This window comes from Tursiops truncatus, chromosome 1, assembly GCF_011762595.2.
Source record: "Tursiops truncatus isolate mTurTru1 chromosome 1, mTurTru1.mat.Y, whole genome shotgun sequence".
Lineage (NCBI taxonomy): Eukaryota > Metazoa > Chordata > Mammalia > Artiodactyla > Delphinidae > Tursiops > Tursiops truncatus.
In genome coordinates this window covers 115,568,057-115,590,770 of record NC_047034.1, presented here as the reverse complement: position 1 = coordinate 115,590,770, position 22,714 = coordinate 115,568,057, and the positions used below count along the sequence as shown (strand labels likewise).

Here is a 22,714-nt window from a genome sequence, read left to right as displayed (position 1 = left end):
ACAGTGAGTCTGAGCAAAAACGAAATTAATTTGAGGGTTGGAAAGGGAATACTAAGAAAGGGAGAAAAGAGGTAGCTGAAAATATTTAAAGAAAATGTAAAAATGAAGGTCCTAGCTCTGGAGAAAACCTGAAAACCATGAAATAGTGAACTTAATGAGAGACAGATAATCTGGACAACTGGGCTAATCACTGGTGTTTTGGTTTTTGCTTGTTCTGAGTCACCTTTAAAATTCTACTTAGTTCTGGCTTTTGACTTTGAGAAATAGGAGTTATAGGTTAACTACTGTAAGGGAATGGAAAGTAACAAAATTTCATCCTCACCATGGATATTTTGAATTTATGTTTTTCTCTAATTTCTTGTCCTGAATTTTTGGTTTTCTTTACTGTTAAAATAGATATTACAATTTAATTCATATTTTGAACATATTTCCTAGTGGAATATAATTTTATTTTTGTGAAACATTTTCTGAGGTCTGCGTTCTATTTAACTGTGAATTATTGCTACACCTATGACACCAATGTATCAATACTTCTAAAATGCTTTTTAGTGTGGAAAATTATTTCTGCATTAGATGTGTAGTAGGTCTACCACAGATACCCCTGCTGGATTGATGTTTTAAGTTGTTTCAAGCATTATTTTCAGTTTCTCTTGTGGAGTCTTGGGTCTTCATGGCAAGTTCTGTCTGAAGGATTTATAACTTGTGGCCTGGACATAAGTGCCTTGCACATTACATTAAGACCACCAGACAGTTCTAAATGGAACCTGAGTGAAAAACCCAGGCTTGGGAATGCCAAAATAACACCTAACACTGATTCCTCTGTTGAACCATTTCTTCTTTACTACGTAAGTGCCCAGGAGGAACTGCATAGGTATTAATGACTGAGCCATTATTCTCCACCCTATATTTTAAAAGCTTCTTGTTTAAAAAATGTCTCTGAAACCAAGCTTCTAAATTCCCATAGATGCACTATAGTTGTGACATCTTCCATGTCAATGGCCTACTTTACACCATGTGCCTTCTCTCTATGATTGATGAGGATGAAATGTTGGATTTGTCATTTGAATGAACATCTGAAGACACTCTTTGACCTGTGTTCACTGTCATTTTCAAGCCTCAAACTGGAATGGGGTACAGGTGCATACACTAAAAGGAGGAAGTGAGTAATGCGGATGATGGTGTCTGGGTTTGGCAAGATTTACTGCATCAAAACATCAATAGTGGCATAATTTCTAAAACTTTTTAAATTTGTAGCTGATGAAAAGGGGGATACTTTATTAAGTTTGATGATTGACTTTAATACAAAGGTAAGATGATCATGATGTTTGTTAGAAATTTCTCTTTTAATAGACTTAATTTTTCTTGTGTAGTTTTAGGTTTACAGAAAAATGGGTGGAAAACACAGAGTTCACATATAGCTCCTCATGTCTCCACCCCTCCACCCCACAGTCATCCTTATTATTAACATCTTGCACTGATGTAGTACATTCGTTACAATCAATGAGCCAATACTTGTACATTATTATTGACTAAAGTCTGTAGTTTACATTAGGGTTCTCCTTATGTTGTACAGTGTGTGGGTTTTGACAAATGTATATTGACATGTGTCCACCATTGCAGTATCATATAGAATAGTTTCACCACCCTAAAAATCCCCTATAGCTGTTTTTCTTAATTTAATGTTTGTTTGTTTTTTTCCCACAAAGGGGAAAATGTGTGTGTGTGTGTGTGTGTGTGTGTGTGTGTGTGTGTGTGTGTGTGTGTGTATTTTCAGGAACTGAAATTTAGAAATGTAGTACAATTGTAATATTAGTTTAAAATATAACTTGTTAATGACTTAAAAAAATTTTCAATAACTGAATTTTATAGTTTTAAACATGGTTAACTCATATAAATTCATTTAATTACAATCCCAACTGAAAAATCCAGGAAAATACAATAGGTACTTATTAGCTTACAATTCCATTTAGCAACAAGTTAATACAAAAATCTTTGAGAGTCAAATGGCAATTATAAAATTGTCTTGCATGCATTCTAGGTACATCACTTTTTCCAAATAAATCTTGAAGATTTTTTCTGATGTTTCTAAAGTGACGGAGAAAAAGAAGACATTTAACAGCACTTCTAAGTAACATTTCCTTAATAGTCTTTGCTTCTGTCTTTCTACAGGTACTGATTCTTTTTAATGTTCCATTTCTAGAATATGTAGTCCTAAAAGGAATTTATTATTATTGCTATGCTTATTTCACTAGTTTGGCAGAGCATTAAATACTTGTTGACTGCTTGACTGTAACTTAAGTGGTATGAATGTCAAGAGATTGGAAATGATTGACCAGAATGTGGATTCTGAGTTCTGTAGGTGAGCGTTAATTAAGCAAATATTGAAACCAAATGGTAATTTTTAATCTGTTCCTTAAGTCAGCAACTGTCGAGTTATGACACAATTAAACTTCAGGGATCTTTTCTGGAAGGCTGTTTAGTTTGTTTACCTTCTCTTCAAGGGTAGAGGTTCATTTTGAATTGGGAAAAGAAGTATAAAGTATATGAAGAGAAAATGATACCTTATGTAGGTGAGTTTACCCAAGAAATGTGTTTTCTTGTGTAGGTAGAGTTTGAATTTGATTTTTCTAAGGTTGTTACTCTTCTGCTAGTATTTCTAGTCATATAGTTAAACATTTGGTCACTAAGATGTTTGTCAGATATAAATCAAAAAATGAATGGTTAATTGAATTCTACTGAATTACTAAAGGTATTGGCATCATAATGACCAGGTCTTACAGAGCTAGTGGCAAACGATGGAACAACACAACAGAATAGGACATTTTGACTACTAGTGAAGATTGCTTTCTTTGAGAGGCTGGCTCTCATTATTGTATGTAAGACCTGTGTAATGGAAATCTGTGTATGTGTCTTGTGCACCTGCCTCTACACTGAAAGGACGGTGAACAGATGTATAGTTACATGCTTCAAGTGAAAAGAAAAATACGGAAAATGTATAAATATGTATATACATAATGTGTACATGTTTGAATTATTTCCCAAACTAAAAAAATTAACTAATTTTTAAATTAGTTTAAAAATTTAACTAATTAGATCCATCATTGGATCTAATTGTACCAAATAAAAAGGGCTTTGAATGGGTTTCATTCTAAAATTAAAAACAAAATGGACTCTCACTCTCATATAGTTTTATGTCAGATCTTTTTGGTTATTCTTGCATTGCTGCTGATCTTAGAGGCGATTTGTCGGAAATTGTTTTAGCTGGTTTCCTCTGTGAAGTGGGAATGCTCCCCGGTTTGGAATGTGGAAGTAGCAATCATGATGTCTGGAGAAAGGACTGGTAAGACTTAGGTTCTACTTTTAGGAAATTCGTAAACAACTCAGACTCATGCAGCTTAAAATTCATATCCAGACGAAAAGGTATGTTTTAGAGATACATTAAATATAGTTTCTATGATGGGAATTCAGGCTGCTCTTGTGTTTGGGTGGACGTGGAGTACGTGGTGTGAGGTCAGTGACAGGAGCTGGCAGAGGAGCAGTTCTGAGAGATTTGGGAACATATTCCTGTCCCTGAAGCCTTGGTGTTCTCTTGCCTGGAGTACTCTCCTCCTGACATCCATGTGGCTCTCCCCCGACTCCTCTCTTAAATCTCATGTTGTCTAGGTAGTCTATCTTAAAAAGTACCCTTTCTCTTCTCTCCTCCATTGCTCTGCCTTATTTACTTTCATAGCACTTAGCAGTATTCAATAACATGGGGTACATTTCTCTGTTTATTTTGTGTTTTGGCTTCTGCCTCTAGCATGTAAGCTCCTTGAAGGAAGGGACCTCGATTATTGCTGCGTCCTCAGTTCTGAGACCAGTGCCTGGCACAGAGTTGAGCTCAGTAAGTATTTGCTAAATGAATCTCCCATAAAGGAGGGCTCAGTGGGTAATGGCCCTCATTTCCACTTTGGACCCAGTCTGCTGATGAGGTCAGGACTTAATTGGTCGGTCTCGGGAATACTTCCAATACTTTGAATTGGGATTTGGATTGGAGAAGTCCGAGAGGGGAACGTGTGTTCAGAGGTTCCCCAGGAGTATTAGTTGGAAATGGTGTCCTGGAGAATCCTGAACATTCTACAATTTGCATCTGGTGCTAGAATTTAGGAATTTTGTCAGCATCATGGATAAACTAGGAATGATATTATTTTGTTATGATGTTTACATGCCAATTTCCTCTGTTAGTCTCAATGGTCCTTGGTAGCTAGGAGCTATATTACTGGTTTGTGTTTTAGTTTCTACAAGTAGTAGGTCATAAACCAATGTTAATTGAATGAATGGACTAAGGAACCAAGTATTAAATACAAAGTATTGAAGGCAAAGGAAACAATTAGCTGATATAACTTATTCATAGTTATATTTGTCCCATTATTATCTTTAGCGCCACCTTTTTCTCTACATGCACACATTTTTTCTCCCAAAATGTATGTATTTTTTACTGGTGTTTTATCTTTGAGGGGGTCACTTCAGGAGACAGAAGGAAAAACTTTCTTTGAGTAAAGACCTGCAGATACTGGTTGTACATTGTTATAAATAAAATCTCCAGAGTAATTGTTGAAATTTCTCTATAAAATGGGCTTGCTTACCTCAAGCCTTTGCCAGCTGATTGAGTGACTACATGGCTCAATTTGTATTGCTAATCAGACTAAAAGATTGAGTAGGTCTTTTATTCATGGAGGATTAATTCTCAGAGAACTCCAACAGACCTGCTTAGTAGACATGGTGCCCCACCCAGATCCCCTTTGTGGTGAGTTTTGCCCCTGGGGAAAGTACCCTCAGTCAAGGGAGCTGCCTTGCCCGTGGTTGTGCCCCCCTCTCTTTGGTCATTCTGCGTACAGTGACAGGTGGATGTGGGGATCCAAAGCACTTACCCCCTTGCCTCATTTGGGACATTTCTGAAGGGTCATATGCGCTTCAGAGCTTGTAGCTCCATTCCAGCTCTGCTTCTCCCTGTGCCAAGTCCTGCTTTCCTCATCACCTCACTGTGCTCAGAAAAATGCCTGCATGTAGATCTCTGTCTCAAAGTCTGCTTCCTGCAGTATCCGGTTTAGGACCGTTTTCTAGAAGTCCATTTGTTCACACATTATCTAAATATAAAGTATATTACACATAGGTTTACAGTGTGATTTGGTAAATATATTGAGTTATGCATAGGCCTTTGGAATTGAATTCATTTGAGTATGTGATCTCTCTTCATGGAAAAGTATGGTGCAAAATTGGACCAAAAGTCAATCAATTAAAAAAAGACACTGCTAGGTTGAGAATTTACACAAAAGTCTGTTGATTTAGTTGTGCACGGTTGTCTGGAATACTTAGGTATTTTAAGTTTATTTACTCTTGGCAAAATATGGCTTCCTGTTTTTAAGGAGAGAGACATAAAAACGCCCAAAGATATCAGACATTGAGACGGCACTTACAAAATATTACTTGAATGATTCAAGTGTAAATGAATCAGAAACATGTGGATTAAATTTATACCCGCATGAATCTAAAACTCTTCTCGCTTAATGTGTTTTGGGGTTTTAAATTAAGCCCCCAAACATTTCAAGAACAATTCAAGATGTTGATTTGCCCCAAATCTCTCTGGGTTGCCAGTTTTAACTTTATTTGCTTAGTCTCATCCTTACAGGAGGTATATAAAATGCATTTGCATTTATGTTTGCTTCGGAAATCATTTACAGCCACACCAGATTTTAACTGTTATTTCAATGCCATTTATCTGTATTTAGAGAGGATTTCATTCAATAGGAGAATTTTGTCTTTTGATATTTGCAAATATTACCTTTCAAAGCTTGTGTAAATTTGTCATTCTGTCAGTCCTCTGTCCTGGGTGTCAGGATGGTAATGCCACAGAGGAGTGGGTACAGTTGTGGCTTTATACAGACAGGGAGATATTTTTTCTCACTCCTTCTAAGCTATTGAATCCCCAAATTAAATTCAGATTGTGAAATGCCAAAACAGAGTATGGCTGCGGTGTGACGGCAAAGGAGACAGAGACAACTGGATTGTGTAAAAGATTCCCTTTAGCTTTTAGTGCACAGTCCCAAGTCAAGCATTTCTTTTAGAATGCTCTAGTTATTTAAGCACAGGCGGGGGGTGGGGCAGGGTCCCAGCCCCACCATCTCTTAGCTGTGACCTGGAGTTACTCTAAACCAATTTTGTACATCCGTGAACTGATTATAAAAATGGATCTTACTTAAAAGTACCACTGGAAAATATGATTTGTCCTCCTTACAATCTCATAACATAGTGATTGGCATACAGTAAATGCTCAACACAGTCCCCAGATCCTCAAGCGTCTATTGCCGTTATTGCTACCTGCCATCTCAGTTAGAAATAGTCATCTGTGTTTAGTCCAGATGTTTTCCATTTCTCCTGTCTTGAGAAGGTTTGGTCACGCTGGGATCAGAAAACGTTCCTGAACAATGTCCCTCGAAGGTTCAGATTATTGTGCCTCATTTCACTGTCTCACCAGAAGTAAAGATGTTTTTGTGCTAATCTTTCACATCTTATTTGAATTCAAATAATCTAATAATGTAGTATTATAATTATAATAATGTATTAGATATTAACTTATACATTGTTGAACCAAGCTAAAATTAGCAAAAACTATTGAGACTGTTATGTATAAAGTACTACTATTGGGGCTGTGCCCAAAAGATAAAGCTTTTTCCTCGAAGAGCTGACAACTTAGTTGGAGTAAAAGATATACTCGAGGAGCTAAACTATTAGCTCAGTGTCATGTAGTAGTTAAGAGCCTGGGTTCACGTCCTGTTTCTTCTGGTTCCTGTGTGTCCCTAACCACTCTGTGCTTCAATTTCTTCACATGTAAAATAGGTAGAGTAATAGTATCGCTTCATTGGGTTGTTGTGAGGACTAAATAAATGAATAGATGTAAGTTAAAATAGTGCCTGACATAGTACCATATGCTTCAGTTATTATACTATTATCGTTATGTTGCTATTACTGGCAAATATTAATGCTGTCGACCAATAAAAGCCAGCAAAAGATCATCTCTCAACAAGCTGATCAAAGGCACTTTTTAATTAGTTATTAAGTGAATAAGGGTGCTATAGTAGGAAGCCGTTACTTCCAATTTGGTAGTCCACAAGGAATTATTTGTCTACTTGTTTGACAAACGTTTATTGAGCACCTGCCAGGTGCCAGGCAGTGTTCTAGATGCAGAATAACAACCTCTGTGATTTAATTGGTCACTATATCTATGGCCTTAATTAACAGTGTTTATAGAAAAGGAAAAAGGAAGACATATATAGAAAATTGAAATATGAAGATATTTGATTATAATTTATGTTAGAATAAAATAGCAGATACATGTCAATCCCAAACTCCCCAACTATCCCTCTGCTATGTTTAAAATGGATAACCAAATAAATGCCTTTGCTTGAAAAAAATACAATAAAATAGCTATGGCAAAAAAAAAAAAAAAAAGAAAAAGAGTAGCAGGCATACTGTTATGAATGTAGTGGATAAGATTATTTTTGGTAACTTATAAATATCTATAGCATATCATTTAGAAGGAAATATTACTGGAAAAAATTGTGATCCAAAGTCAAGTAATGTAAATTGTAAGGTAAAACAAGGAGAAAACAGATACTAATGTATATAATTTCTAGAGATATAAAAGTGTAAGAATAACAAACTCTTTAGTATTTGGGACAGGCTTGAACAAGATTAGAATACAGCAGGTTGTAATAAATTAATATTAAAAGCTAGATTTTTTAAGTAATGAAATATGAGTAGTAGAAAAATTAAATCAGATGATAAAAATTTCATAATTCAAAGTAATATTTTATACTATCTTTTGACAAGGGAAGTGACTCAGGATATAGAAGAGAAATAAATGTTGTTGAAATGAAACATCACAAAACCCAATCATTCCATCCAAGAATTTAGGTTAAGAAAGTGTTAGCAAGGACTGAAGGTAAAGAAAAACAAGTTGCTATGAACATTAATAATATAAATGAAGAAAATTAAAAAATCATTTATTCTTTAATCTACTTGTTAATTTACTCACTGATTTATTCTTTGAGCAGGTTTTTACTGAACAAAAGGCTGGGTGTCTCTCCACGGGATATGCTGCAACCCAGCATATCCCGTGGATAGGCTTAAATTAGAAATGCAGTAAAGCATAGAGACAGAGACATGACCTGGGAAAATTTTCCTGAGCCAAATTCTAGGAATCATATTTTCTAGCTCCTTCAATTTACCCACAACCTTTGTGCTTGCTCCTCCAATCTCTCTTATGTGCGTCCTCCTTTTCCTTTTCTTTCTTCTTTTAGTATGACATAAATAAACCTATTTGTATTTTTTTGACCTTGCCTGGGAGCAGGGTAGAGGGTTAATTGCTTTAGTAATAGTGGAGGAACCTCTGGGTCCAAAGGTGTATTAGTATTAAATAATAAATAATAACATTGCTGTAGCAGCAGCAGCAACAGTCATTGTTGCTATTACTTTGATTACATCTTCCCCTGTTTTGCTTCTCGCATTTTTGTTCATGGCAGAGGACCAGAAAACAAGGAAAATAAAAACCACACAACAGACAGAGAGACGGAATGCAGGATGGGGAGCGAAGCAGGGATGAAGCAGCGAAGGCAGCAGAAAGCTGGCATATATAGATGTGAGGGTGGAGAGGCACTCTCATGTTATAGGAACTCTGCTGGAAAGGAAAGACCTCGCCTTATTTCCACGGGCATCTTATCCTTATTAAGGAATATTAAATTTCATGTGTTATATTCCTTCAAGCTACTTTGAAATAATGCAATGTTTTCTTTAACTATAAAATTTTATTGTAAGAAAGTACATCAAGCTACAAATTAAAATTTTAAAAAATCTTCCAAATCTGAGTACCCAGAGATAAACACTATTAACATACTGGGTGCATCCTTTTACTCATCTGATACAGAATACATATTAGTTTAATTTCTTTGATTAACGGAGTGAACTTTTTTTCTTATATTATTGGGCATTATCTCCTTTCTTTTGTGAATGTGTGGGTATCTGTAAATGATTTTCAAGAACTTTTTGGATAACAAAGACCAGATAATGCTAATATATAAAAATAATTATAAAATCAATTGTTATAAAAGCAATTGTTTTTCCGTATTCATTGTTCGCCTTTTAACTTAGTATTTTAATTATACAAGTAGTGAATGAATCCATAATTTCTTTTGTAGTTACTGCTTTCTGTTTCATGTTAAGAAATACTTTTTCAGGCTAAGATGACATTGGTATTCATTTCTTTTTTCTTCTAGCACTTTTGCTTTTTCATTTTTTTGTATTTATGTTTTTAATACATTCATAGTTTATTTTGGTTTAATTTGCAAATTAATAACATGAATTTTCTTTTGAATGGTTAGCTAGTTATTCCAAATCATTTATTAAATGGTCTTTCTGCAGCTGTTCTAAATTCCTACCTTTATTACATATGAAATTCTTAAATGTGTTTGGATCTTTCTTTTGCGGTACGCAGGCCTCTCTCTGTTGTGGCCTCTCCCGTTGCGGAGCACAGGCTCCGGACGCACAGGCCCAGCGGCCGTGGCTCACGGGCCTAGCCGCTCCGCGGCATGTGGGATCCTCACGGACCAGGGCACGAACCCATGTCCCCTGCATTGGCAGGCAGACTCTCAACCACTGCGCCACCAGGGAAGCCCTATTTGGATCTTTCTATATTCTTTATTTCATCCTATTGATCTAAATTTAACTTTACGTACAATTACCATTTTCTTCACATTTTATTTAGACTTGTGTTCAGTTTATCAGTTACAATATAGAGTGTCCCCTTTCGTGATCATAATCATGTTTTGAATAATAATTTTGTAGTTTTGTCATAACACAAAATTTGAAATTTTTCTTTTAAAATTAGTCTTTCCAGAGGGCTGTTTAGTTTAACAGTTTAAAAATGCCTTATATCCTTTGTCAGTTGCTTCACCACTGTAAAGCAATTATACTCCAATGAAGATGTTAAAAAAAAATGGCATACATCAACTTACAAACCTTACTGTTTTCAAGTTAGTTAACTTCTTGTTTTTTTTCTTTCTTTCTTTCTTTTTTAGTTAACTTCTTATTATCAGATTTTGTAAATATCCCATGGGCATTTGAAAAGAATTTACACTCTTTTTTAAGCTACAAAGTTCAATACATAGGTATTAAATCAATATTATTGGTAATAGAATATTATTTTCTTATTATTCTTTCTAATTGTTCTGTCAAATAATGTGTATGAGGGCTTCCCTGGTGGCGCAGTGGTTAAGAGTCCGCCTGCCGATGCAGGGGACACGGGTTCATGCCCCGGTCTGGGAAGATCCCACATGCCGCGGAGCGGCTAGGCCCGTGAGCCATGGCCGCTGAGCCTGCGCGTCCGGAGCCTGTGCTCCGCAACAGGAGAGGCCACAGCAGTGACAGGCCCGCGTATGGCAAAAAAAAAAAAAAAAAAAAAAAGTGTATGAGAACTTGGAATTTTATTATAGTTGTGTTTTGTTAGTTTATATTTGTATTTCTAATGGTTTTCATTGGATTTCGATGATTTAGATTTCAACATAATGTCATCGGGGTTAATTCATGTCTTTTATATCTTTGTTGTAAATTATTCCTTTTATAAACATAAAGCAACCTTCCCTCTCACTTTTAAAACAGTTTGCCTTAAATTCTTTTTATCTTATACTGAAGGTGAGCATTATTAGTGCAATGAAAGCAATAGAATTTTCGGGTTTTTTGCATTTTGTTTGTGCGTTTACTATTATTGGGATAGTCTAAGAATCTTTTTGTGCCATTCTTATTAATGGAATACAGCATCATCATAACATTCAAGCAGAACAAGAAGAGCTTTTCTCTCCCTCTCTGTCATGCCCCCAATACCTCTTGGTTGAGCTCTAGAATTCTGACATTGAAGAAAATACAACATGGGGAATAAATTTTCTGATATTCTGTAGTATGTACTCTGGTGGGTGCTTTAGTTCTGCTAATTTGGGAAGCATGAAGTTGAATCAGAAGGGGGGTCAGTGAAGGGAAGAGCATGGCTAATTTCCAGTTTAGAAAGTAGGTCAGTTCTACCTGTTCCCACGAATTTGTTACAGACCACAGTGGACCTCAGCACCTGTAACTGGCCTGTCCCTGCTCCAGGTTGTAGTTTGGAATTGCCCAAGACCTATGCACTAGGAAGAAACTTCTGAGAATGTTTCTGCAACCCAGCATATCCCGTGGATAGGCTTAAATTAGAAATGCAGTCTTTTTGGGGAAAAGCCAGATTAGAATTGCATATAGAAAGAAAAAACAGTGTGAATGCCTTCTTTCTCCTCATTTCCTAATATGAAAGCTTATTTCCAAATTGCAACACAGAAGTAACAACACATATCTCTTTCATTATGCTTGTGTTCAGTGCAGTGAACAGAAAATTAGTTTCTGATACAGTTTAATATTTATATGCTTCTATAATGACATTTTTGTGACTGACCACTTCAGTGTTTCTCTCATATACTATTTCTGAATCAAAAAACGACCTGACATACAAAAGAGCTAAAAAAAAAAATTCCATAGTCTTTATAATCTTTGCTAGCATGAGGTGGTTTTGAAGCTATTATAGGGTGTGTGGTGATTGTTTTTTCCATTGAAAGTCCAAAGACAGCTAAGGCAGACTCTTTCTTATTTCAAGGGAATATAAAGAATTGCTGTTTTCAATCAAGAAAAAAAAATACTAAGCAGCTCTAAATGTATGACATTTAGAGGACATCTTTGCCTTTCTAGTTCATCTCTCTAAGCTTGTATCAGGCTCATCTGTGGATACGGATGCCAGGGCCAGCTTGCTAAAAGCATTCCTGGATGATGGAGAAGACAACAGTATGTCTCAGAGTAATTTCCATTGTGTGCTATTGACCTCCTGATTGCGCACTTTAGGTTTGTCTGTCTAAGATAAATGGTAGTAATACAAAAGCTAGCCTGCTTATTTCGAGGGTTTTAGATTGACGTGGATTTCACGTTTGATTTGGCAAGCCATTTTATATTTGGCTGTTACGATGAATGAATAACCAGCTTTACCTATATCGGTGCCCTTGTCTCGAATACCTGCTTTGAGTATGAATTGACTTAATCTATAACCACAGCATTGGAGTCACCTTTCTCTTGGAATTCTTGGTTTGTTTTACGTGGTTGCCGAAAGCTCAAGTTTATGTCAATTCAACTTGCCCAGAGCTTATTTATCTGCTAAACAAGATAATGAGACAAGTAAGCAATCAGTGAAAAATCACGCATCACAGTGATTTCTGAAGGATGCCCAGCATATTCAGGTCCTGAGCAGAGTAACAAAGCCTCGTGAGTCCTGAGGAGTTTCTTTGTTACCTCCACCCCACTACCCACCTTTCTCCAACAGCAAAACCAAAACGTTTCAGCTTGAAGGATGAAGGTGTGTATTCTGGGATTAAGCTCATTTTTCCTGTCCACTGAATGCCACTGGCATCTGTGGGAAACAGGAGCCTTCTTTGTGGTAGGTAGAGGGAGAAGTTTGGTCTCCCTATTCGGTGACAGATTACCACCTAGCCTGAGGAGGGGACAGAGGAATTAATGTGCTAGCATGACTTTAAGTACAGGTGAATACAGTTCCTTAAATAATGCTTTTATAATTAAAATCAGAACACTCATATATGAATGTTGCTTAAGTAACTTAAGTATTTTTCCTTCCAAAATTTCTTGAAGAAAATCTGACGTTTCATAAATGAAATGCTGAAATTGCATGGTTTAGCATGAAGTATATAGTCAAATGTATATACGGCTGGTGGCTAAAGATCATCTCTCTAGGAGAATATGTCGCTATAGCATGTTACACTGATGCAAATCTGATTTTGTTTTTATTAGAGAAATTACAATTCTGGAAGTCTTGATTTGTTTTTATTTATATCTAATGATTTTCTTCATGAAACCTGTTCTGATTATTCTAACCCACATTTATCTCTCTTTCTATGGATAAAGTATAGCATCAAATTCTATATAGTCATAAATTTGCACTACTTGTCTTGTGACTGTCTAATATCTCAAATGGACAGGGAGCCCCTAATGACAGAGTCAAGGCCATATGTTTCTACTCTATTTCTTGTGGTGTGTGGTACACTACTTGGAGAGGTTCAAGGAAAATGCAGCTCATCCATTAGAATCCTTTCGTTACAAAAGAAATTAGTGAATGAAGCAACATCCTTATAATGATGGTTATTAAATGCATATGATGTCACATAAGGATTTTATTTTTAAATGTTAGTTTTGGAAAAAAGCAGTAAAGTTCTTGAAAGGTAACTAGAAACTATAACTGTGGTGATCATTTTAAACGTAAAGTTTTTGCCTAGAAATTTCATTTTGTAGTGTGAGAATTAATTAAAACCCCTCATCTATATAGCTCCTGCCATATGTCAGACAATGCTCTCAGCAGTTTACAGATGTTAACTCACTGAATCCCTATTACCTTTTCAATTGTATATTTCTTCAGACATGGAAACTATTTACGATTCTGTATGTTCAGAAGGTTTACCCAAAGAATACAATCGTATTCTTGGACATTATTTGCATTTAGCTGGACATTATTTGCATTTAGCATCATGAGCAGTTGTAACATCACTGGCCATGTGTTACAATGCAAATTTTATATAGTTAAAATTAAGATATCTTCAGATTTCAGTCAAGAGAAGAGCTCTGACATGAAGATAGCTCAAAGACATTGAGATGGTTGTAATTTGTGAAGAAAGATGAACAGGATTAAAAGGAGGATTATTTTTGTACTCTACTATTTTTCTGACATAGGCCTGACTGGGAGTAAGTCCTTGAACAAATTTGCTAAAAAAGTCTGCCTTAAATAAATTAGAAAAAAAAAATTGCTTCTCTTCTTCCTATTGATAATATCCTTAGTCTCCTACCTTTTCCTGCTGTCCCCAAGCTAAATGGGTCCTAATTTATCTGGGTAAATTACAAAAATGATAATAGCAGCTCTGTTAGTTGCTATTGAATATCAAGAATAGCGTGCCATGAAGAGCCAGTTTCAGAATTTTGATTACAGCAAAACAAACTTTTATCCTGAAAATGTGTTTATCTCTCAGTGAACAGCCTCTTTGTCCCAAATGTCTTGCAGTCATAACCAGGCATGTTTGCAGCTGGAAGAAACCATCATCCTTGATTTTTAGAGAGAGCTGAAGATATGGCCTTAGTGAAAATTCACTCTAAAAAAACCCTAAAATGCATCCGTAAATATAATATGTTTAGAAATGTTCATTTATTCAATAAATATTTTTCTTAGAGCCTTTCATGTGTCAGAGACTGTTCTGTGTTCTAGGAGCATGGTGCTGGATAAGACAGGCAATATTCCGTCTTTTATGGAGGTTACATTCTTCTGAGGGTGGTGGTAGCCAGGGGTAGGGACTATTTGCGGGGAGAGAGAGAGAGAGAGAGAGAGAGAGAGAGAGGAAGAAGAAGTAAACAAAGAAATTAACAGAATGACTTCGTATAGCTGTATGTGCTATGACAGAGGGTGGGCTGGGACTCTTTTAGATTGGATGGTCAGGGAAGGCTTCATGATGAGGTTAGCCCTGGATGACAAAAAGGAGTCAGCCACAGGAAGATATATGGGCAGGGTGGTCGGGTAGAGGGAACAACCAGCACAAAAAACTCAGTGGTGGGTATAAGCTTCTTGTAATGAGAAGCAAAACCATTTGTTTTGGTTTACCTAACCACAGGTAAGGGTGGTAGGATTTGAGGATGGAGAGGAAGGCAAGGGTCAGATTTTCAAGGACGTTTTAGGTCACTGTGAGTTTGGATTAAATTAGGTTGAAATGCTTTCTTAACAAGAGAAAGATATGATCTGATGTATGGCTTTAAAAGATCATTTTGGTTTCTACATAGAGAATGGATTACAGCAGAGCAGGAATATGGCAGAAAGTTGTTTGAAAAATTTCATTTGAAATATAAGTAATGTATACATTGCTTTTCTAGAACTTATATTGGGAAGTAAGGCAAATAATAAATCACTGTTAAATAAAGATTAGCTTGTGAGTAACAAAGGAAACACTTTCGAAACAATTCTCCTTAAGGCTTAAAATACAATTATATTGTGTGGCAAAAGTTTTAAAGGAAACATTTAGTTTCATCTTATCTATTCTACTTGGTTTATAATCTCAGTACATCTTCTTTGCTGCCTTAGCAAAGGGCATTTTGATGAACATTCATTTGGTTGAAATATGCAGTTATCCATCCTATTTTGCTTTTGAGATGAGGTTATTTGGCTCTCTTTTAATTCTCTCTCTTTTTTTTTGCGGTACGCGGGCCTCTCACCGTTGTGGCCTCTCCCGTTGCGGAGCACAGGCTCCGGACGCGCAGGCACAGTGGCCATGGCTCACTCGCACAGCCGCTCCACGGCATGTGAGATCTTCCCGGACCGAGGCATGAACCCGTGTCCCCTGCATAGGCAGGCGGACTCTCAACCACTACGTCACCAGGGAAGCCCTAATTCTCTTTATTATTGTAATCTTTTTTGATTTTGGTTTTGCACAGCTACACACACACACACACACACACACACACACACTCACACTCACACTCACAAATTTGATAACTTCATGCTTTAGTTACAAATGATTTTCTGTTTCTTGACCCTAGAACAGTGGTCCCCAACCCTTGGGCTGGGGACCGGTACCAGTCTGCGGCATTTTAGGAACCGGGCCATACACAGGAGTGAAGCTTCATCTGCCACTCCCCAGCGCTCCCCATTGCTTGCATTACTGCCTGAACCATCCCCCCTCGCATCTATGGAAAAATTGTCTTCCACGAAACCAGTCGCTGGTTCCAAAAGGTTGGGAACCGCTGCTCTAGAGAAATCAGCTTTGAAATGCCCTAATAATTATTTTACAACAAAAGAAAAATGTTCAACCATTATTGTGTCTATGATAACAGTATGAAGGAAACACATGTACATGCATTTCTAGAAGAGTGTGTATTACATGTCAGATGGACCATGGGCCAGGAGTTTACATATCCCTTGTTTGGGGTTTTTAGGTTTTGACTCTGGAATTAAAAACTTTTTTTTTTTTTTACTATTGATTTTAATACTATAGTTCCCATTGTTTAAACTGTATAACGCAGGAATGGGGCATATCCTTTTATTTTACAGAGCTTTTCTACAGGGCCTTAAAGTATTTAAGGGCAGAGAAAGAGAGCAAACCCCACCATAACAAGCCTCAGCTAATTCTGACTTGAGAAGAGGCTGTGTTTTCTGAGTCAAGGTGCTTAACTATTCTCTAGCTTCTGTTGCTGGGAAGAAAGGATCAGTATTCATTCCTTGTTGAATGGCATAGTTAGGACCTCAGTACAATTCTTTGACTTGGAAAAATTGTTGTTTCCCACTTTAGTTCTGCATTCACTTACCAAATATTTAGCAGGCACCTACTATAGTCAAAGATGTCTTGATTTTTTATGTTGTCTACATCAATGAGCATCTTCATCAGAGTTGACTCCACAACATAATGACTATACTGAGTCTCTGTAGCCTATTCTTGAATCTCTACTACTAATTAGGTGAGTTCCCATAGCCTATTGTAGTGTGCAGAAATTTCTTTTTCAAAAATTTTTAAATTTTATTGAAGTATAGTTGATTTACAATGTTGTGTTAATTTCTGCTGTACAGCAAAATGATTCAGTTATATATATATATATATATATATATATATATATATATATATATATATATATATATATACGTTCTTTTGCAGAAATTTCTCACTACCCAAGTTTGGATATGCTAGCCACATCTCCTTTGACAAATTATTAAGGATTTTTGTAAGCTTAAATTTTAACTTCTGTAAAATATGGTTAACAGTACTGATTATATCTATATACTGATTTAATCAAGTAACCTGTGAATTTTCACATGACATCTGGTAAGCACCCAGCGAAAGGTGCTGTGTGATTGTTCTGATTATTATTATAACCATTATTCCAAATGATACTCTAGTAAAACTCAGTGGTAATTTGAAAAACATTCACTAAGTGCCTTCCATGGGCATTTATTTGCACATGTGCTACATGGGTATATAAACATGAATAAAATGAGATCCTAACTTCAAAGGAATTTGTAGTTTATTTGGGGAGGCAGGAGCAGAACTGGCTCTGTTACAAGAGAACCCTGTGAGCAAGTGCCCATGACCTTCCAAGGAGCAGCTTTGCTGGAAACTTCATCTATGTTTAGTCTACACCAAACAATGGAGGGTAGAGAGTTCTTGACCAAAGCCCCCTTGACTTCAGGCTTATGTGGTCTCTGGTGGTCTTTGGGTTTAGTGAAATAGGCGCTTAACTACCAATCATGAGATAGAGTTCTCTTCTAGAATTGCAATTCTTGTCTTTTGATTCAATCATTGATTTATAAACTTTCTGTTTTCTTTTCTTCCTTGGATTAAATGGTCTCATCTTTTCCTTACACTGATTTCTTTTCCATAAACTTGTAGTAAACACCATTTTCGGTTTGTACCGCCTCCTTTCTTTTCATGATGTGTTTCTTAATATGAATGTATTTAATAAAGTCAATTCTTCTCGAAGATGCCAACCTGACATCGTTTCACCTTTTGGGATTTTGGACCTTTGCAATTCAGGGTTTTGGATCTTGTATCTTTCACTGGTTAACCCAACCAGGGAAATCTGGAGGCTAGTTCAGCTCTTCTTTATCAAAACATTTACCTGAATGCAAAGCCTAATTTCTTGTTGATTACATATGTTTATCTCCTCTTGTTTACTTCTGGGAAAAATCATGTTCTTTTAAGCAAGGCCATTTTTGTGGTATTATTTGCAAAACAGCTTAGGAATCCAATGTCTTCTATATTACCACAGAAGAAGGGCTTGGCTTTCTGGTATTGCAAATAATGCCACAAAACTTGGTAGCTTGATGGAAAAAATAACAGAGAATTTATATACTGGAAAGAATGGAGTGGCATTGGAACCAGTTTGACAGTACTGCAAGGATGAAATTTCCTGAGCATTTTCTGAGAGTCTCCTAAGGGAAGAAGAGTCTTGATACCTTTGATGGTCATTTTCAGACCTACTAGACCTTTCTTAGTGATATGAATGAATCATTAGTGCAATCTGGCAACAAACTGCCTTCAGTTTGGGATCAATCATGATTAAAGTATACAGAGGGTGTCTCTATTGCCTTCCTTGAATGTGTTTATAAAGTGAAAACAACTTGACCTCTTTGGTCATCTATTTTAAATATAGTAGCGTGTACATGTCAATCCCAAACTCCCAATCTATCAATCCCCCCACCCTGACCCCCAAGTAACCATAAGTCCATTCCCTATGTCTGTGAGTCTGTTTCTGTTTTGTAAAGTGGATCTTTCCATTTCCTCAGTTTTAAATATTTTATGGCTTTGTGCAATGCCAACTATTGTTAGTTAGGCACCATTGATGTTGTGATAGTGAACAGCTGCACAAATAATATTTCAAAAATTATCCAAAGATGGAAAGGAATAAGTGCAAAATTCTGAGATAGTATTTTTTAGAAGTCATTTCTTGACATTTCTAAAACAATTCTATGTTAAGAGGAGAAACAAATTATCTGTTGGGAAGACCAGGATTGTGATTAAAAAAAAAAAAAACCCCACCAATTTGACCTCTTAAGCTGCTTTTTATGTTAAATTTACTTACCAATCTGGTGGATTTTGTAAAAGTACTTATTTAGTATGTTGACATGCTTTAATTACTATTTTTGATTGCCCCTGGGGTCTGAAAATCAAGCTCCAAGGATTATTACCCTAGTCATTTCATAATTTGAAGGCAGGTAATGGCAAGGTCCCCAGCATTTGCATTCTCTGAAGACTGAGTTCATGTGGGGAGATGTAATTTGAGCTACACGTTTTTACTCTGTCCCCTCAGGCAGGATAGGATGGTCAGCTTGCTGGTCACGCGCAGGCCACATGGGTTGGTTTTGATTTCTTTTTTGTTTTCTGGCTGAGCTGTGCAGCTTGTGGGATCTCAGTTCCCCAACCAGTGATTGAACCTGGGCCACCGCAATGAAAGTGCTGAGTGCTAATCACTGGACCGCCAGGGAATTTCCTGGTTTTGTTTTCTTACTTTCCCATTCGCCATCCCTGTAGACATGTCTTTCTCCCTTCTATGCCAGTTCTGTTTTTTGTCTCATGCATTTTTTAAGTAAGCCAGCTTGCCTTGTTGATCTAATTGCACTCTCTTACCTTTCTTTGTAAGTACAGGAAAAAATAGTTAATTGACAGAAATTCTTCAAAGAAAGTGGAAGGCTGAAGTTTGTTCTTCCCAGCCAATTCAGGGAGAGAAATATAATGATTACTTAATTAATAATTATAAGTCGTGAAGCTCTTCTTCACCTGGCATATACCTGTATGGCTGAACTACTTCTTTATTGCCCGTGCCATTCTAATTGATTGGTAGCAATGTTCTAAACATTTTGAATATCACCATTGATATGGTATATTTTTATTAACAAAGTAATATCTGTTCATTAAATATGGTTTGGAAAATACAGAAAAAGGAGAATTGAAAAATGTAAGCTCCTGGCTTCCCTGGTGGCGCAGTGGTTGCGAGTCCGCCTGCCAATGCAGGGGACACGGGTTCGTGCCCCAGTCCAGGAAGATCCCACATGTCGCAGAGCGGCTGGGCCTGTGAGCCATGGCCGCTGAGCCTGCGCGTCCGGAGCCTGTGCTCTGCAACGGGAGAGGCCACAACAGTGAGAGGCCCGCGTACCGCAAAATAAATAAATAAATAAATAAGTAAAAGTAAAAGGAAAATGTAAGCCCCTTTAAAGGGCTTGTTTATTTCTTGATTAAGTAAATTCCTAGTTTATAATTTCTATGCTATTTTGAATGTTTTTTTCTTTTTCTTATATTCTCTGGTTGCTAATGTTAGTGAGGAGAAGTGTTTTTAATTTTTCTGAGTTGGTCATGTATTCAGCAACTTGCTGAACTCTTTTATTGGTTTCAATCATTTATTGACTCTAATCATTTCTAGACAACAAAGGGTTGATCCCTTTTCTTCTAATTCTTATATACCTCATTTTTAAAATAGCATTGGCCAGGAATTATAATACTAAGTTAGGCAATGGTAATAATAATAGATGTTCTTATTTTATTCCAGATCTTAAAATGCATCTATATTTTCTCCATCAAGTATAATGCTGTTGTAGGTTTTTAATACACAAATTTTAGTTTCCTAATTCTAAGTCCCTCATAAGTACTGTATTAGTTTTCTATTGCTAGATAACAAAGTCCTACAAACTTAGCAGCGTGAAATTGCCCACTTTATTATCTCACAGTTCTGTAGGTCAGAAGTCTGGGTGGGTTCAACTGGGTTCTCTGCTCAGGGAATTGAAATCATGGTAAGAGTGAGGTTGGGCTCCAACCTAGAGGCTTGGGGGAAGAATTCTCTGCAAAACTGATTAGGTTGTTGTCAGAATCCAGTTCCTTGTAGCTATAGATCTGAGGTCCCCATTTCCTGGCTGGCTGTCAGCTGGGGGCTGCTCTCTGGTCCTAGAGGCAGCTGAACTCCCTTCTCATGTGGTCCACTCCATCAACAAAGCAGAAATGGTGTGCTGAATCCTCCTTACATTTGGAATCTTCGCTGGCTTCTCGCGCTACCTGCTGAAGAAAATTCTCTGCTTTTAGAGGAGCACCTGTGATTAGATTAGGTCCACCTGTGATAGTTGCACTGTGTTAAGGTCCACTGTGCCTTTTAATATAATCGCGGGAGACATATCTCATTGTATTCAGGGATTGGGTTGGGACATCTTTAGGGAGTCATTCTATTGTAAAAATTTTGCTTACGACAGGTACATACCCAACTTCTCTTAAGTACTGTTGATATTCTTCCATGCTTTCCTCAAGGCATATACACAGGTATTAGAGAGGCTGTATTAAGGGTGTGATTTTGGGAGCCAGATTATCTTTACTAACCATTTGACCTTGGGCACGTTAATTAACTTTGTCTCTTTTTCCTTATAATTAAAATGGGAATATTTGTAGTACCTATTTCAGAAGGTATGTAGTAATTATGCAATAAGTTTCAGCTATTATAATTATTATAGTAATCAAACTAAAATGCTACTATTTTGTAATCTTTATTTGCTTAACTACAATATAAATGTTTTATCTTATCTGTAAGCATTCTTAGGCAACATCATTTTAATGGCTACAAACTGTTCCATTGTGTAGGTATCCTATAACCTATTTTACAAATCCCTGCTTATTGGAGGCTGCTTCTGCTTTTCTGTTTTATAAAGAACATTGAGGTGTGCATCCTGTGGATTTTTGCACACTAATTCTATTTACTTCCTTAGAATAAATTCATAGACATGGAATTGATCGTTTCAAGGGGAAATATCTTATGAAGATGTATGGGGTATTTTGCCAAGTTGTCCTACAGAAAGATTGAACTAGTTTGTACATTTCCCTCTCCTTTCTCCCAGAAGTCTGACTTACTTTTTAAAAAACTTAAAATTATGGAATAATATATTTAGGGAGTGAGCCTAGGGTGGTCAGTACCTTGAAGCAGTGGAAGGAGGAGAATTAGTACAATTCAGAGCTCATGGGGAAGTGGTCAGAAATAGAAGTCTGTGTTGGAGAATAGCATCTGAGGAAAAGGAGAATGTGAAAGACAAGTGTAAGTACCTTTGGACTACCTAGGAAATTGGCAATCTAGGGGTCAGAACCCTACATAGCTTTCAGATATGACATAAAGTTCCATTTAGAAAATAACTCTTTTTGTGTGTGTGTGTGAGGATTACTAACATTGCAACAGAATTTTATTTTAGTTATTTTTTTGTGTGTCAATGGCACAATATTTTAAACAAACTTATATAGTAAGTAGATTCTACATTGTTATGTGAGCTGTATTCTGTGCTCTAAAAAGTAACTGATAAATGAATGCTATTTCAAAAGTTTGTAAATCAGGGACTGTCTATGGTTCGTTGTTTAAAGAAGTGATCCAGAGGATTTTTAAAGTACTCAGGTCACTCATTAATTCGAATGTTGTACTGATACACTGCTAACTCTTGGGAACTGTATTCCTAGCATGTATAAAAGTGGCCTCCAATTCAGCAAAAATATCAATACCAGATTTCTGGAAACAAAATCTCAACAGCTCTTTGGAACACAAAGATCTGGTTGTAATTGATAGCATAAAACAGTGTATGGATTCCTTAATCTTGATGGTGCCTTTTAGGCAGCTGGTGTAGTAGCTTATTGAGTATAATCATCTATTCATTGAAAAAGAATGATATAACTTGATAAGGGCACTTGTTAGAGGCTGGTGGAACCTTCTCCATCTCTGTACTTGCCCTCTTCAACCTCCACACTCAGCACACTCAGCAACTGCACACACCCAGGCTTGATGAGTTAGTTTACCCCAGAAGGTATTAGAGCCAGTTTACTCCATCTGACTCCAACAGAATGAGGAAGAGAGTAAATACATGCTATCTATAGTATTACTGCATTTTTATTAGTTCTTGAACCCAGAACCAGAAAATCCTAATAATATCAACAATAATAATGACATCTTTAATAATTATGCTAACGCTCATAAGCAAATACTAGATGTACCTTTTCAGGAATTTATTATGTACCTGACGTAATACTAAGTGTTTAAATATTTTATTTAACCTTATTCACTTATAAACTTG

At 36.6% G+C, this 22,714-nt stretch overlaps 1 protein-coding gene across 3 annotated transcripts in view; it reads left to right on the top strand.

Moving 5' to 3' along the window:
- PTGFR (prostaglandin F receptor) overlaps positions 1-22,714 on the top strand; it is a 58,947-nt gene that overhangs the window by 4,607 nt on the left and 31,626 nt on the right. Inside the window, exon 3 of one of the 3 annotated variants that reach the window (XM_033864399.2) lies at positions 15,682-16,695. The exons of the other annotated variants lie outside the window; for them this stretch is intronic. Coding sequence (XP_033720290.1) covers positions 15,682-15,894 — 213 coding nt within the window. The 3' untranslated portion in view covers positions 15,895-16,695. Of the gene's footprint in view, positions 1-15,681; positions 16,696-22,714 lie in introns of those variants that run through there. 3 annotated transcript variants of the gene reach the window in all.